At 39.8% G+C, this 18,497-nt stretch overlaps 1 protein-coding gene across 4 annotated transcripts in view; it reads right to left on the bottom strand.

The window, feature by feature from the left end:
- Window positions 1-3,188, bottom strand: part of CRPPA (CDP-L-ribitol pyrophosphorylase A) — a 364,955-nt gene extending 361,767 nt beyond the window's left edge. For 3 of the 4 annotated variants that reach the window (XR_010023849.1, XM_063099545.1, XM_063099546.1), the window contains exon 1: window positions 2,974-3,188. Coding sequence is in view for 2 of the 4 variants with exons in the window: in XM_063099545.1 (XP_062955615.1) it covers window positions 2,974-3,188 (215 nt within the window). In the remaining 2 variants the exon portion in view is untranslated. Of the gene's footprint in view, window positions 1-2,713; window positions 2,794-2,973 lie in introns of those variants that run through there. The other variant, XM_063099548.1, reaches the window with a different exon arrangement.
- Between the last annotated feature and the right edge of the window lie 15,309 nt (window positions 3,189-18,497).

The following is an 18,497-nucleotide window of genomic DNA, read 5'->3' on the forward strand; positions in this document are numbered from 1 at the left end:
ACAAATCTATCAGCTGTATAATCCTAAAAATATAGTATATGAGCATATATTAACACATATATGTGTACTTATACATATGTTTATACATATATACATGATGGCAAATTGTAACATACAAATATATCCACACAACATAATTTTGATAGACTGTACTTAAACTTTGAGCCTCCCTTTCTCCAGATAGAGCCTTTACCCAACATGTCTTAGGTACTGGAGGGTTCTAAGATATTTCTGAATCTCATTTAATCTGATAATTGGTTTTCCAAGCAATTTCAGCAGAGCAAAGTTGAACTTGGCTAAACTAGAAAAACACATATTTCTCCAATTTGTCCAAAAAGAAAACAAATAGACAAATGATGAAGTCCCAGTCGGTTCATGAAATGGATTTTCTTTCAATACCTCCTCCAATTCCTTGATAAAAGAATGGCTACTTTAATATATGACATGCTTGAAAAGTAAAAAAACCAAAATAAAGAAAACAAGTTAATTAGATTTTTAGTTCTTTTAGGTGGGTAAATGAAGGAGTGGAAATAAACACATTAAAATGGCAATGTTTAACTAGAAGCAAGATTGATCATGTTTCTTTACACTTCCTTATCCCAATTTTGGAATTTGAGGCCATAATTCAGGGGTTACCTGCTTCTGTTTTCTAGGCCCTATTAATTTTTTTTTATGTTGGCTCAAAATTCCCAAAAACAAAAATCAACCCATCAGAGTTATTTCTTCAACAAGTATCTTTTAATTTCTTAGGCGAGAAATAATAACTAAAACTCAAAGATTACTCACTTCTCAACTCTCTATTAGTGAGATAGCAAAAGCCTGAGCAAGGAAAATCCTTATGAGGGGCAAATGACTTTTGAAGTCAAATTCTAGGCATTACATACTCATCCCTCTAAAAGGGCAAGGAGAACCGACACCTTCTCAGTTTAACCTAGATAACTGACAGCAGTGACATCCAATTACTTCTTTTCTCATTTGGGACATTGAGAGCTGTGCTTTCTCTTTAATAAATAGTAAGCGCGCATAATCTTTCCACTGGGCAAAAGAGTTTTATAAGACATTGTATGCTTCCATTTTCTTTCCTTATTTTAACTTGCATAATTTATCTTTTGGGATGAAATGACTGAAGATTTTTTCCTCCACCCTCTAGGAAAACTATCAGAAGTCTGTGGGGCCCATCTTTTTACCCATAGAAAGAGATAAGGGCTGTCATTTGGCAAATAGCCAAGACGCATCTCCACACATCCCTGTAATTCAAAGTTTCCAAGAATTTTCTGGGTATATCCAATATATAATTCCATAAGTTCCATAAATTCTTCAGATATTGGTAGAGACAAAAATGAGCCATGACGTATTTCCAAATGGAGATTTTGATTAGTTACTACTGTTATTAGTTAAGATTTTATGATTGCTGTTATCAAATAAAAATGGAAAACAAGTATACTTTTGCCTTATTTTCCATAAGCAAGTCCTTTCCAAACATTCTTTTACTTTAAAAGTTTTTTGGTTTTTTTTTTTCATGTGTGACCTATTGAAGGCTGCCTTCAAAGATGCAGAAATGGAAATACAAAAGCTTTTGTCTTGTTTTTCTCATGGGAAATTAGATGTAAAAATGACATCTAATTAATTACCAAGTAGACAAAGATCCTGCTGGCCAAGATCCATTGTGTCCCATAGGATTAGCTACATATATGAGCTATGTTGTCACAATGTTTATGGCACTAGAATAACTTATCTTAGTGATTCATAGGATGGTTTCAGGCACCCTTCCCCTACTACACAGTTTGGAAATGGAAGAAGCCAGAAGAGCGTTAGCAACTGGAATTGTTTAAGTCTGTACGAATTTCAGATGTAATCACTAGCTTGATTACATAAATCAAGGGTGATTATGGTTCTTTACACTTCCATTTTCCAAATGCCAATATTCAGAAAGAAAAGTAACCATATGAGAAACAACTTGGGCCCTATAGCTTCTGAAGTGTGTGTGGGGTGTGTGGGGGCTCTTTTCCGGATAACATTCTACTGTCCTTGGACAAGAACCTCACTAGCATGGTCTTCAAAGCCTCCAGCAAAGGCCATGTATTCTAAAGGAAGCCATCTTCTCATATCCTGAAATGCACAGTTCACTTCAATCCAAGGTTTAATATACTATTACAGCTCCCCACTGGCTTCAAAAAGAGGTTTAAACACTTTGGTAAAACTGCATAGACCTTTGTGATCGCGCTGCTTCCAACCCCACCAGCACCTTACTCGGTGCTAAAAACAAAGGAAAATGAAAATAGCGTACCCCGCCTTTTCACCTCACTACTACTCCCGTAGTCCTCCTCACCCCCGTTCCCTCTCCCTCCATTTCTCCAACTGTTTCAGTATCTTTTCTAAGCTGACAGAGTGTGTATTGGCCTCAATATCAGGCTTAAATCGGCTTCCACCGTTGGATTACATTCTGCTCCTCTCTCCACGCTCAGCTCCTAGTAATTCGGGCAGTGTGTCTCACGGAAGGTGCTCTGCCACTGTGCATGAGCAAAAACCCTGGAAACTAGGGGGCTTCAAGTGCAACACAGTGCACGCTCTTGCGGAGACAGCCCCGAGACAGGGGCTCCTTGAATGAACAACTTCTCACTCGGCCCCATGGGGGCCACCGTTGGAACTAAATGTCCCTTTGTCCCAACCTACGCGCTCAAGAACCCATCTCCACATGCCGGGCTCTGCTCACCACGTTATCTGTTCGGGCACGTAAAGGGCCCGGTGGGGCAGCTCCAGCTTCCGTGCCCGACTGTTAAAAGGCCGGACCTGCCACCTCTGAAAGGCTGGCGGGAACAGAGCTCAAGTTTGACTACCAGCCCGGGAACTCGGCCCAGCAGTCCCCAGAGGTGAAGGCGCCAGCGGCCGAGCAGGGCAGGTGTGGCCGAGTTGCCCCACGCGGGCAGGGCGGGGGGCCTCGGGGACCGCGGGGCGCGCCCGGCGCCGCATTACCTCTCCAGGGCCTGCAGGGTGTAGCTGATGAGCGGCCTCTCCAGGATGGGGCAGAACTGCTTCGGGGTGGGGACGCCCATCCTCTCCCCGCACCCCCCTGCCGGCAGCACGGCCGCCACAGCCAGCGCGCGGCGCCCGGGCTCGGCTCCGGCCGCCTGGTCCGCGCCGCTCGGGCCGCTCAGGCAAGGCCCAGGCTCGGCCGGCCCGGGCTCCATGGCGGCGGGCGGCGCGGCGGGCCCTGCTCGCCCCGGTCCGAAACGCCCCGCCGCTGCTCCTGCCCTTGGCCCGGGGTCGCCGGGGAGGGGCGGGAGGGTCGCAGAGCCCGCGGACAGGCAGAAGCGCCCCCCGAGCCGCCCGGGCCCAGCTGTTGCCGGCCCTCGGAGGCAGATCCCGGCCACCGCGGCCGCAGCTAAGCTTGTCGATCGTCCCTTGCGGCGCGGCTGCGGCCTCTGCACCAGAGCCCAGCGCCCCGGGAGGGCCGACTTCCCTGCTCTTCGTTTCTCGCTGGGCAGGCCCAGCAGTCGCCGCAGGTGGAAGTGGCGGCACTCCTACATCCCTAAGGGTCCCTTGCTCTTAATTGTGCGTATGTAGAAGTCACCACTCAGTCCGTCCCACCCCTCCCCCTTTAAGATATCTGAAAGAGCTTTGGATTCAAGGCACAGGATAGGAGGGGGGGGGTGCACCTAGATGATCTGAATTTCATTAGGCTCCCGAGGTTTCCTGATTCCACCTCGGGTAGAGACAGGTGGACTGGCAATTGTTATGAGACATCAATAATCCAAACTGCGGTGCTTCCCATACTTGTCTGCACAAATAGAACCAGCTGGGGAGGGCTCCTGGTGCCTGTGTTCCACCCTTAGAGACTGGAATTTAATTGGTCTGGGGTGTGGCCTGGGCTTTGAAGTGTTTTTAAAGACTCGGGTGATTTTAACGGCAGGCACGTTTTGGAACCACAGAGCCAAAGCAATACTAATATTACTGAACAATCGACACACATTATCTCATTTAATCCCCAGCAGAATCGAACTATTGCCATTTCCCTTTTACAGAGGAGGAAACGGGGTTAGAATGTCAAATGACTTGGGTAAGATTGCACAGCTAATGGCAGCACAGCCTTTAAAGCCTTTACACAGAAGTACAGTGAGAGTTGAAGAATTCCAGGCCTGAAGCATATTGTTCCCTTATTTAGTGCTGTCCTTGTAAACTGTGGTGTTGATCATGAAAATATTGTGAAATATTTGCAGCGCCAGAGCACTGTCGTATTAGGTCCCTGGAATGTAAAGTCCATGAGAGCGGGGGCCTTGCTTGTTTTGGTTTGGATTGTATGCCCAGCTCCTGGGAGGTAACAGAAGCTTAATATTTATTGAACGAATTGCTGATTGGATAAGTTAATGATAATTAAGCTGTATGTAATAATTTGCTAATTCATAGTTATCAATCTTCACCCATCAATGGTTAAGATTAAAAAATCTTTTAAACACAAAATATTACCCAGTTATATTTCAATTTTCATTATTTTTACCTATTTTCCAAGTTTAAAGCGTACAAGAATAAAATACAAATTTTTTCCTCTCATCTTCTTTTAATTTAGCATTATTAAAAGCACTGTTTCAGTTTTGTTACTTTTATTATAATTAATGGTTAGCTCCTGCACCCTTTGAAGTTTGTCAGATTCCTGACACTTAGGTGACATGTAGGTATCATAATATACTGCTTGGGATTTTTATTGCCATAGTGTCTTTCTCATTCAGTCTTAACCTCTCTCTCTTGACTGTGGCCATAAACCAAGACAGTCACTCTAGGAGAGCTTTGACCCCAGAGGGAATTTAGGTTCAGGTGACACACTAAAGAAGGCGGCACAACAAAATACACGAAATAACATTTTATTACTTAGAGATCCACAAGAGAAGAGGGGTGCCCACGAAGCCCAATGAAAAGTCTGATGACATCAGGGTACTCAACCAGTGGGTGGGGAGCGAGAGAGAAAGAGGACGTGTGGGCCCGTGCATTTATGAAGGTCCGTGGACATTAAAGCTTAGGCTTTCCCAAGGGGGTTGTGGGTTGGCTGATTTAAAGAAAAACATGAGAAGGGGGGATTTATTTATGTGATTCTGGTGTTGACCATTAGGTTTTATCATGGTTAGCAGCTGTGGCACGTGTTGGGTTTTGGGATCTGTGATTTGAAGAATAAACCACCACACAGGGAAAAGAAGTTTTAACTAGGCTAAAGGTGACGTGGCTGGGTAGTTTTTTGGGTTTTTTCGGCAGCTGGCTGGTATGGGGAACATGACTGGGTGGCGTACAACTTATGTCAGGCCTAAAAATGGATGCTGAGGCAGCAACTATATTAAACAAACATATGACAATACTTGACTTTGCAGCATTGCTACCTTACCTATGTCAGACCTGTACTATGCATTCAATATATGTGTCAACTAACTGTATGTATAAATGAATAAATCAGCCTATCTATGAGAGTAGACAGGCATATCAAATTATTGTTTCCAACAATATTGATCTTTAAACCTCCTTTTTTAATCTAAAGGTGGAGTTAAAGCTATTCTTCCTTTCTTAATTTTGAGCAAAGAAAACATAGTAAAAAAGATCTTACTATATTAATTGCTAAAGAATAATGTTATATAATTAAAGCTTGACAAATTTTAGCCAGAATCTTATTTTATTGATTTTGTTTTGTTCTTAGAGAAAACATTAATTTAGCTCTGCTCACTATGAATCCTTAGATCTTACATACTGTATTAAGTGTCTAAGAGATAACTTTGTAGTGAAAAAAAGGTCAGACTATAGTGTTCATTCATACATACAGTATGAGAAGCAACATTTTTTCCCTATGTCTTTTTTATATAGATACAAATAATTAGTTTCATATTATGCATGCTTTAGGTAAAAGATGTAGTTTCCATGTTACTTTATACCAAGTTATAGCAGACATTATAAGAACGTATTCTCTACATCAGGCATATGAAAGTACATACACTAGAAAGTGGGATCCTCTGGGACCCATTGGTAATAACCTTTCTAAGATATTAGTTGAACAGTTTAGAAAAAATAAAGTACAACTGTGTTACGATGCAGAACATGCTGTGTGGGCAAGTTCTTGGAATGGTTTTTGGTCTGGGCTTCTGTAGTAGGCAGAATAATGACTCCCCAAAGATGTTCGTGTTCTTATCCCCCAAACCTGTGAATGAATATGCTACCTTACATTGCTAAAGAAATTCTTCAGATGTTATTACATTAAAGATCTTAAGATAAGAAGAGAATCCTATATTATCCAGGTGGACCCTACATAATCACAAGTGTTCTAATGAAAAGAAGGTCAGAGAGAAGAAGGTATGAGGATGGAAGCAGAAGTCAGAGTGATGCAGGACCATGAACAAGGAATTCAAGAAACCTTTAGAAGCTGGAAAAGACAAATAGACTTTTCTCCTAGAGCTTCCAGAAGATTACAGCACTTCCAACTAACTGTCAGACTTTGATACCCAGAACTGTAAGATAATATATGTGTGGTGTTTTAACCTACCAAGTTTGTGGTCATTTACTACAGCAGCAACAGGAAACTAATACAGCTTCACACTCAGGAAGAGCTTCAAATTTACATTTTGACTATAATCTTCAAATTAAGTTATACATACTTAGAAATACATTGATGTAAAAAAGAAACACCATTCATTCATCTTTACTTATGTCCCATTACCAGACCCCCCAGGGGTCTAAATTACCTTTCTAATAAACCTTTTAATTATCTTGTGAATAACAAAATGCATCACACTGTATTATGAATGTTTAAAGCACAAATTTGTTAAATGTATACCACAATTTTATAAACTCATTTTGGTATGTCTTTCCTTTTTTTTTTTTTTTTTTTAATACACTCTTTCTTAGAACAGTTTTAGGTTCATAGCAAAATTGAGCAGAAGGCACAGAGATTTCCCATGTACTATCCACCCTCATATAGGCATAGCCTCCCTCATTGTCAGCGTCTCCCATTAGAGTGTTACATTTTTACCGTTGACAAACTTACTTTGACATATCATTATGATCCACAGTTCATAGTTTATATTAGGGTTCATTCTTGATGGTGTACAGTCATTCTATAGGTTTGGACAAATTTACAATGACATGTATCTGCCATTGTAGTACCATACACAGTTGTTTTACTGCCCTGCTCTCCGATCCATCTCTCCCTGCACCCTAACTCCTGGCAACCACTAATCTTTTCAGTGTCTCCGTGTTTTTGCCTTTTCCAGAATGTCACATAGTTGAAATCATACAGTATGTAGCCTTTTCAGATTGCTTCTTTCACTTAGTAATGTACATCTAAGCTTCCTCCATACCTTTTTATGGCTTGATAGCTTATTTATTTTTAGTGCTGAGTAATATTACATTGTCTGTATGTACCAGAGTTTATTTATCCACTCACCTACTGAAGGACATCTCAGTTGCTAACAAGTTTTGGCAATTATGATTAAGCTGCTGTAAACACTGATGTGCAGGATTTTATGTGGACTATTTCCAACTCCTTTAGATGAATGCCAAGGAGAAAGATTGCTGGATTGTATGATGAGTATGTTTAGTTTTATAACAAACAGCTAAACTGTCCTCCAAAGTGACTGTACCATTTTGCATCCCATCAACAAAGAATGAGAGTTACTGTTGTTCCATATCCTCTCTAGTATTTGGTGTTATAAGTGTTCTGGATTTTTGGCCATTCTAGCAGGTGGTAGTATTTCAGTGTTTTAATTTGCATTTCCCTGATGACATAATATGTTGAGCATCTTTTCATGTGCTTATTTGCCATATGTATATCTTATTTGGTGAGGTGTCTGTTAGGGTATTTGGCACCTTTTTTTAATCGGATTATTTGTGCTCTGACTATTGAATTTTAAGAGTTCTTTGTATCTTTTAGATAAAGTTATTTATCTGATATGTTCCTTGCAAATATTTTCTCACAGTCTGTGCCTTGTCTTTTTATTCTCTTGACAATGTCTTTTGCAGAGCTGAAAATTTTAATTTTAATGAAATTCAGCTATCAATTCTTTCTTTCATGGATCATGCCTTTGGTGTTGCTTTTAAAAAGTCATCACCAAATCGAAAGTCACCTTAGATTTTCTCCAATGTTATCTTCTAGAATTTTTATAGTTTTGTGTTACATATTAGTCTGTGATCCATTTTGAACTAATTTTTGTAAAGTGTGTAAGGTCTAAATTTATTTGTTTGCATGTGGATATCCAGTTGTTCCAGCGCCATTTGTTGAAAAGACTGTCTTTGCTTCATTGTATTACATTTGCTCTTTTGTCAAAGACCAGTTGACTATATTTATGTTGGTCTATTTCTGGGTTCTTTATAAGGTTCCATTGATCTATTTGTATATTCTTTCACCAATACCACACTGTCCTGACTATTGTAGCTTTATAGTATGTCTTAAAATTGAGTAGTGTCAGTCTTCCAACTTTGTTCTTCTTCAATATCGTGTTGGCTATTCTGGGTCTTTCACCTCTCCATATAAACTTTAGAATCATTTTGTCAACACCCACATAATAACATGCTGGGATCTAAAGTAGGATTGCACTGAATATATAGACCAAATTGGGAGGAACTGACATCTGGACAATATTGAGTCTTCCTATTCATGAACATGGAACATCTTTATTTAGTTCTTTTTTAAGGTTTTTCATCAGAGTTTTGCAATTTTCTCATATAGATCTTATACATATTTCCTTAGATTTATACCCAAGTATTTCACTTTAGGGGTTTAATGTAAATAGTATGATGTTTTTAATCTTAAAATCCATTTGTTCATCACTGGTATATAGAAAGCAATTGACTTTATTGTATTGACCTTGTATTCTACAAGCCTTCTACAATTGCTTATTAGTTTTAGGAGTTGTCTTTATTTTGTAATGTACATAGAAGTTCATACTAGATGGAAGTGGCTCTCATCTTTATATTTGAAAAACCTAAAACTTGCTTTTCGTTTGTTTGGATTTTACATGTCAGTGTGCCCTGGAAGATTTATGTTGGAGATTACTTTTGTTATTATCACAGAATTTTAGATCCAGTTGGGTTAATTTTTCCATCATTAACTCAAATACAATTAGCACAGCCAATCGAACCACAGTTTTTGTTTTAATGTCATTTCTAGTGCTTAGTTGGGGTGTTGTTCACAAATGCTAGTGAACAGTTTAATGGTTTACCCATTAACTCTGTTGAAATCAGAGGCAGAGAAAACAAATTATCCTTCTACCATGGGCCAGCTCTAGCATTTATGACACCCTCAGAATTCTAATTCCTGTTTTGCCTCTGTGTATCTTATGTAAATGGTATAGTCTGTTAACCTCTGACTTTTAACTTATTTTTATACATAAGAAAGGTGAGGCTCAGAATTGAGGTCTTTCTGTGGATAATTCAGACTAATCAATACCATGTGACAAGATTATTATATTTCATTTTCTCAATATTTCTTGCAAAGTTAATTGTCAACTGTCTCAACTATCCACTTTCTTTTTCCTGAATAGCTAAAAAAGGAAACAAGGGTGAATATTTAGTCTTAAAACTGATTGATAAAGTTCACTTAATTAATTGTACTAAAGTTTAATTTTTCATAAGAATCACCTGAGGGCAAGTGTTTATATATAGTATATTTATATATTTTATTTAATATAATTTACATATTGCATATTGTATAACAATCTTAGAAAATATATTCCTGGCACCTAGTGAAAGAAATTTTGATTCAGTAGGTCTGGAGTAGGCCCAGAAATCTGATTTTTAATAGGCCTCCTTAGGTGATTCCAATGTAGATGTGGGCCAAACTTAAATAAAATCATAATTAAAAAGAAGTATACCTCAATTCACTTCATATTCAGTACATCTAATTTCAGGATCTAAAGCAAAATGCACATAACATATTAAACATGTCATAAAAAATTTCATAAGAAATCTATGAAAACAGTCAATAAAATAAAATCCAATAAAAGTGTTTTATTTCCTTGTCAGTTTATAAGAAGGGAAACACAAGGGAAGAATGTTTAAGTACCAGAAAAACAAAGACGGAATAGAAATAGAAAACTGGATTTTCCCTCTGGTGTTTCTAAAGATCTCTGAGAGCCATCAAAGGCAGTGTCCTTTGTCCAAGCTTAAACAGAATTGAAATTGTTGCCTGGAAATCTGCTCTGAGCATGGAACTAATGGGTAAAATTCAGTTGAGGATGCCACATCACTCCAGAAACTAAAAGAGGGGAATGACCTCTTGCATAAGGAGCTGTGTGGAAGAGCTGAAATGTTTGAAAGATTTGTGAGTGAACAAGTGACCAGTTTAGAAATGGTGATAGCCAGCCTTCATGATCTGTGGAAGGAAAGAACATATGGAATTATCCAAAAAGAGCAACAGCTGTAAAGAAAGATTTGCCATTTCTGCAGGGAAAGATATTGACAGCTATTCCTATACATTTTAATCTTGACTCATTACTAAAACAAGATTTAAAGAAGAAAAAAAAGAAAAAAGAAAAAAACTAAGCTCTGAGAAGAAAATTGTCCCAGAGAATTTAAACTTATATGTGTTATCTGAGGGTTAAGAAAAGAACGAATTGTTGACACTGTGCATTATAACCACAACCACCCCATCCCTCATCCCCACCCCTACCAAGGATAGAGTGTTCAATACAGGAGGTAGGCTGTCCAACAGAGTCTGAATTTGGGACATCATTGCCTTATAATGCTTTACCCATGAGTGTGCCACATCGTGATCTTAAGCAGATTGAAGGGGATTCTGGCAGGGTAGGAGTACAGGGAAAGGAAAGTGTAACATGCTGAGAGAGAGGACTGAGACACTGTTCATATAGTCTCTTCAGTTATGTCCAAAGGATATGAGAATATAAACAAGTTTTTAATGTTTGTAAAAAGAGTGTTTCATTCTTCTCTAGCATGGGGCACTTACTGGGCAAACCAGAAAAAGAAAAAGAAGAAGAGGAATATGCAGAGTTTGGGTAGATGCTATACAATCTAGTTAGGAGAGCAATAAACTACTGAACATTGGTTTGGACAAGAAACAGTGGTGACAAAATGACAATGTTTCATGGAAGTAAATTGTGGCAGAATTTAAGAGGAAGAAATGAGGTCACTGTGTTGTTTATACTATACCTGAATGGAAATATGTAAGTAGAAATTAAGTACTTCCATTTAGAATCATGGCTACCACTAATTGGCTTAAGACCTAAATGAAAAAAACTAATGAATAAATGAGGGAATGTTAACCTTACCAATGAATGTAAACCGAACTGCATAAAGACCAATTTACACTTAGTGTTCAGAAAATTAGAATGCTTAAAGCTATTCCCAAAAAAACTGTCTCGACTTTGTTTGCACTGACCTGCCTTACTCCGACTTCTTACGGCTTTCTATCTCCCCTATCATTTATTCCTTAAAAAAATTCAAGACCTTAACAAGAGATTGAAAAGAAAAAGGAAGAACTTCCCATTTTGTCAAATTTTTCTTAGCAAGTATTCTCTCTTAACTTCATAAAAATCTATGATTATTAATTGCTATAGTAGAATGACAAAAAATATACACTAAATTTAACCAACCCTGGTCCTAGGCAAATTATCAAATTTCATTGTGCTTGTCTTGACCCTCCTGGCCTCTCTTGTCTTCCTGGCCCTTTTTCATTTTCCCTCACTACCTCCTGAATTGGGTAGCTCACTATCAGCAGTGCTGAATAGGTGTTCACTGGTGGCTTTCACCTATGGACTTAATCCTGCCAGGCCTTAGCAAGACAGGAGTTTCACTCTGTGAACAGGCTACATCTTGAATTGGTCTCGTTGCTTATAGAAATGACTTACTGTTCATGGAGTGCACTCACTTCTAGTAATCTTCTTCCCAAATTCAGCCCCCATCAATCCAGGTCTTATGACTAGCTCCTGCTTGGAATTTCACATATCTCTGGCCTAAGGTGGAACAGAAATAACTGACTAGGTTTGAATCACCAGAGGACTGACCTCTGATTAATTGGCTGGAGAACTTCTCTGAAAAAATTAATCACATAGAAACAGGATGTTACCATTTGACTGGCTTTAATTTTCATTCCTGTGAATTCTGGTGCCTGGGTCTCCCTGGCGTATTCTATAACCTGACCTTGCCTTATTTCCCATCCCCAGCAGCCAAATGCTGCTAAGATCTGAGCTTGCTCAAGTAATAACACTAAGCCCTTTCTGCCCCTACTTAACCTGATTCTCAAAAAAAAAAAAAAAAAAAAAATTCAGTCATCTCATCTATGCTAGGGAATAAGAAATACTAATAGTTGTTTGAGATATTTCCATCTTAGTAAACATCAGAACTATAATCTAAAAATGTGAAATTCTAAACATGAAAATTCCAAAGGCCTAGGAATAAAATTAGGAAGTCAATAACTATACCTTATACATGAGGCCAGTGAGAGACAAACCTTAAAAACAGTCCAATATTTTGAGTGGATGGTCAAAGGTAATTGGGCTGTGTAATTGCTGAATCAGACTGAGCTCTGGAGAACTAGAACTGTATAGTTTTGTAACTTTTCTCAATTGTCTAATGCTGTATAAAAAATTATTTCAAAATTTAATGGCTTAAAACAACACCATCTTATTGCTCACAATTCTGTGGATCAGGAATTTGGGGAGTGTTCAAAGGAGATGGCTCATCTCTCTTTCAGTTGGGGCTCGCTAGGGTAGTTCACCTGAAGCTGGAGGAGGATCCAAGATGGACTCATTCACGGGTCTGGGGCCTTGGTGTTAGATGTTGGCTGGGGCACCTCAGTACTCTTCCACATGATCTTTTTTTCTAGCAGGATAGCCTGAACTTCTTTATATAGTGGATGGTTTCTAAAAGAACAAAAGCAGATTCTGCCAGGCCTCTTAGATTCTATCCCCAGAGCTAGTACAATGTCAAATCTATCTCATTCTATTGATCAAAGGAAGTCTTGAGGCCAGATGGAATTCAAGAGCAGGAAAAATAGCTCCACACTTTGATAAAAGGAATGGCATACATTTACAGGGAATGGAGGAATTATTAACGTCCACCTTTGCAGACCATCTTCTACAGACACTGTGATGGTTAATTTTGCATGTCAACTTGACTTAGCCATGGGATGCTCAAATAACTGGTTAAACATTATTTCTGAGGGTGTCTATGAGGGTGTTTCCTTTCCAGAAGAGATTATTATTTGAATTGTTAGACTGAGTAAAGCAGAAGGCCCTTCCCAATATTTTGACCCTGAATTGAACAAGAAGGTGGAAGAAGGTTGAATTCCCTCTCTGCCTGAATGCTTAAACTGGCACATCAATCTTCTCCTGCTCTTGGACTTCCTGATTCTCAGGCCTTTGGACCCAGACTGAAATCTACACCATCAGGTCTCTGACTCTCAGACCTTCTAACTACACCACCAGCTTTCCTGGATCTCCAACTTGCAGTGGGCAAGTCATGAGATTTATCAGCCTACATAATTGCATGAGCCAATATTTTATAATAAATATATATCTTATCGGTTCTGTTTCTCTGCAAAACCCTGACTAATACAGGTGTCAACCATCAATTTTGAGTACTCACTAGTCTTTAGACTATAGTAACATGTACTCAAGAGATCGAGACTCCATAGATTCCTGCCCACAGGAGTGCAGAGTATTCAGTGGATTATTCCCTGGCCCTCATCTCAAGAGAGTAATATAGATTGGATATGTTTGTCCTTCCAAAGCTCATGTTGAAATCTGAGCCCCAATGTGGCAGTGTTGGGAGGTGTTTGGGACATGGGGGCAGATCCCTCATGAATAGATTAATACCAGGAGGAGAGTGAGGGAAGTTAGTGAGTTATCACTCTATTAGTTCCCTTGAGAGCTGGTTGTTAAAAGGACCCTGGCACATCCTCTCTCTCTCTTCAGCTTCCTCTCACCATGTAGTCTTCTTACACCTGCCAACTACTCTGCCATTCTTCACCATGAGTAGAAGCAGCCTGAGGCCTGCACCAAATGCAACTGTTCCAGAAACATGAGCCAAATAAATCTCTTGTCTTTGTAAATTACCCAGTCTCAGGTATTCTGTTATAGTAACACAAAAACAGACTAATACAAGAGAAAAAGTTCAAAGAAATGCATGATTTGTATGGTTCTGTCTACTCTTATTTCTATAGGTTATTCACTTTAAGCTATCAATACTGTCCAAACCCCTCTTCTTCACCAACGTAAAAGTCAAAACTGGGGTTGAAATATTAGCAAAGAGAGTATATGCTTCTGTTATTGAAGACCCTACTGTTACATATCCCAAGTGATATACCAAGAACTGATTTCCAAGTTATCACAATATTTTGGTCTCACTTGTAAGTGAAACATTCCTTAGAACCATACTGTGTGAATTTTCACTTTATTATTAGCTGGCAGAGAGTTTCTTCATGTTTGTAATTTTTTCCTATTTTTTTAAATTTCAGGACTGGCTGGTTAACTCAGCTGGCTAGAGCATGGTGTTATGACAAGAAAGTCAAGAATTCAGATTCCCATACTGGTCAGCTGCCAAAAAAAAAAAAAAAAAAACCCACCAAAAAACAAACAAATTCCAATCATACATGTTAAATTTAGCTTTAATCAGAGTTAGAACTGCTTCACACGATGTTCTAAATTTTAATTTAAAATTCAATAAAACTACAAATATGAGGAAATATTTGCAACATCAGAGATAACAAGCACAGTTAATTCCTTTGAAAGTCTATAAACAATTTAGAAAGTGGCTTCTATTACCCCAAAGTTTAAAATTGCACATTCTTAGTATTACAAATTGTTGTAGCCACTTAGACTAAAAAAGAGAAATGTCTACAAAATAATATGGGCTTTTTCCCTTACCTACAGTTAAATACTGAACCAACCAGGAATTTCTGAACATTAAACCTACTTCCTATTGGAAAGGGAGCCAACGCGCCTGCTACGGATTGAATGTTTCCCCCCCAAGTTCATGTGTTGGAAACTTGATCTTCATTGTAACAGGGTTAACAGGGTGGGAAATCCGATTACAATATATAAAAGATGGGGCCTTCAATAGGTGATTGAATCATGAGGGGCTTGCCCTCATGAATGGATTAATCCATTAATGGGTTAATGGTTTAATGGGTTGTCATGGGCATGGTTCTGTTGGTTTTATAAGGAGGACAAGTGAGCAGGTTAGTTCTCTTATTCATGCCCCACTCGACATATGATGCCCTGATTGCCATGGGACTTTGCACAGACTCCCCACCAGGAAGAAGGCCTAAACCAGATGTGCCCCCAGGACCTTAGGCTTCCCAGCCTTCAAAACTGTAAGAAATAAATTTCATTTCTTTATAAAATTACCCAGTTTCAGGTATTCTGTTATAAGCCACAGAAAACAGACTAATACACGGCCCAATATCTGCTAGAGATGCACAAACTTTCTTCAATAGAGGCTACCTGGTTATCAGTTTTTTATAAACAACCTACTGTGGTAACAATAGGAGAAAAATAATGTATTTTCCCTAATTCCTTTATAGGGACATAGGGTCTCACTTAAACAAACTTTTTTATCTGAATTAGACCTCTGATTTGAAATCATATAGGCCACATTTGAACTGTGAATTGAGACTGGAACTGTAGTGAGTTTTATCTTGTAGGAGCCTTCTGCAGCTACAAATCCTCTGAAGAGCATAAGTCAATGTGCCAGGCCAGAAAACAGTGGAAGAAAACATCAGTAGATGGGGAAAATCAGAGGGAGGTCACTTTGACTTTTGCCATTTCCTGGTATATGCCAGCTTCTGATTACAGAGTAACAACAGCAACAAAGGCCCAAGTAGCTTTGCCCTGATAATCTGGAGAATTTGGAGGTAAAAAGTAGGCCTGGGTCCTTCTTGACCCATAATCTAGCTCAGTAGTTCTCAGTGGGGCTACACATCAGAATCATTTGTGGGGTTTTTACAGGTACAGATGCTAAATCAGGATCTGAGGTAGGAGCTTAGAAGTGCTTATTCTGATGAACACCTCTGTTGATAATCACCCAGATTATTATTATCATTATTATTTAATTTTTATTGAATCAAAATTGAGCATACATATTTTGGGGGTTCGACATTGAGATATGTTGAGCAAATCAATATTACTAGCATATGTATTGTTATAAATCGTAATTGTTCCTTATGCCCCTTGTCCAATCTCTCCCCATTCCCCTCTCTCCCCCCTCTAATCACCCTAGATTTCTTCTCTCCTTCTGAAAGAATAATGGTCACCCTGTTGATTTGTTGCCTAGATGATCTGTCCAATGCTGAGAGGTGTGATCAGGTCCCCCAATAAAGAAGAGCAGATGCTTCTTCTGTCACTTTGAGATGGGCTTTGTGGAGAGAGGCATCCTCTTCTTTTCTTTAGAGTCACTCTGCTGGTGACTCTCCTTGTGTCCATGCACTCCAGTGTCTGGCGGACCATCTGCATGGTGGTTGTGGAGTCTAGCCACTTTCGCAGCAGCCATGGTTATTGTGGTGGCTGTAGTGGGCCACCCACATGGAGGTGATTTTTTTTTTTTTTTTAGTTTTATTTTATTTTGTCAATATACAATGTGGTTGATTATTGTAGCCCATTACCAAAACCTCCCTCCCTCCTCCATCCCAATAAACTCCTTTCTGTTCGCTTGTTGTATCAACTTCAAGGAATTGTAATTGTTATGTCTTCTTCCCTCCCCCCTCCCCGTTTTTTGTGTATTTATTTATTTATTTTTAGCTCCCACAAATAAGTGAGAACATGTGATATTTCTCTTTCTGTGCCTGACTTGTTTCACTTAATATAATTCTCTCTAGGTCTGTCCATGTCGTTGCAAATGGCAGTATTTCATTCTTTTTTATAGCTGAGCAGTATTCCATTGTGTAGATGTACCACATTTTCCGTATCCACTCATCCGATGATGGACATTTGGGCTGGTTCCAACTCTTGGCTATTGTAGAGTGCTGGGATGAACATTGGGGAACAGGTATACCTTCGACTTGATGATTTCCATTCCTCTGGGTATATTCCCAGCAGTGGGATAGCTGGGTCATATGGTAGATCTATCTGCAATTGTTTGAGGAACCTCCATACCATTTTCCATAGAGGCTACACCATTTTGCAGTCCCACCAACAATGTATGAAAGTTCCTTTTTCTCTACAACCTCACCAGCATTTTTCATTCACAGTCTTTTGGATGTTAACTATCCTAATAGGGGTGAGATGGTATCTCAGTGTGGTGTAGATTTGCATTTCCCGAATGCTGAGTGATGTTGAGCATTTTTTCATGTGTCTTTTGGCCATTCGTATATCTTCCTTTGAGAAATGCCTATTCAGCTCTTTTGCCCATTTTTTAATTGGGTTACTTGTTTTTTTGTTGTAAAGTTGGAAATTCTCAAGGGAGGTGATGTTTTTGGCATGCTCCTTGGTGCTGGTGGTGTGCCTGGTTGTGGGGAGTGTCTGTTCCCCTTCTCCATGCCTCAGGTCCCCAGGCAGGCCCTGAGGTGCTGGTGTGGTGTGCCTGGCTGTTGGAAGGAGGTCCGGTCCCCTGCTGCATGCCTCATATCCCCTAGTGGGCCCCAATGCACTGGTGGTGTGCCTGGGCCAGAACTAATTTTTTGTCCTTTGCTTATTTCTAAAATGGGGGAACTTCCTGAGGGAACCAGTACTTGAGCTGTGTGGTTGAGCTAAATTGCTACTTTGCTGCTGTTTCTCTAGAGAAGGCTTTTTGTGCAGCTCAAGGGTTAATGGTTAACCTTATAGGTACTCCTGGATCTCCAGAGACCTGGTGCACCTAGGTTGTGTAGTAACGCTAATCTGGGCCTGAGATTTTTCATCAAACTGCACCCCATGCAATTCTGCATTCCTAACCAGTCTTCTCTGAGTGGTCCTGCGCTGACTGGGGGGCAGATTGGCTGTCCTTGCTGTGTCCCAGTGTTCTCCCGGTGGGCCTATCTCCTCCCCCACCGCCCATGCTCTAAACACTTCCCATGGGATGGGCCCTGTGCTGGTCCTTTGCCATGACTCACTGGCCTCTGAATGGCTCCCCTTTTTCAGCTGTTCTGGCTCCTCACTCCTGCATGGGTCCACAGGAACCCTATTAGTGATCTTGCTGGCCTGGGGGCCACCAACGCCCTCTTCTCCCCTGCTGCCTCCAAGTAACTCCATCTGAAGGGCACAGCTGTGGTTTCTGCCAGCTCCTGCTCCATGCACTCAGCAGCTGGAGCCTTAAAGCATCTGCGGCCCAAAATGCTCAGAGCAGTTTTTCTTTCTCTCATCATGGTTTCTCCTGCCTTCATGAACTCCATAGGTCTCTTCTCTTCCCCTGAGCTCCAGCAGCCACAGCTTGGCTGATGTTACATTTTTATAGCTGTAAATTGGTTGATTTGTGGGAGACAGTGACACTGAGGACCGCCTATTCCACCATCTTGACCAGAACTGATAATCACCTAGATTATATACAAAAGTGAAAAATCTGATCTAGTTTAACAATTTATAATTGATCAGGGTGAACAGAGG

The sequence above is a fragment of the Cynocephalus volans genome, chromosome 6 (assembly GCF_027409185.1).
Source record: "Cynocephalus volans isolate mCynVol1 chromosome 6, mCynVol1.pri, whole genome shotgun sequence".
NCBI classification, from domain to species: Eukaryota; Metazoa; Chordata; class Mammalia; order Dermoptera; family Cynocephalidae; genus Cynocephalus; species Cynocephalus volans.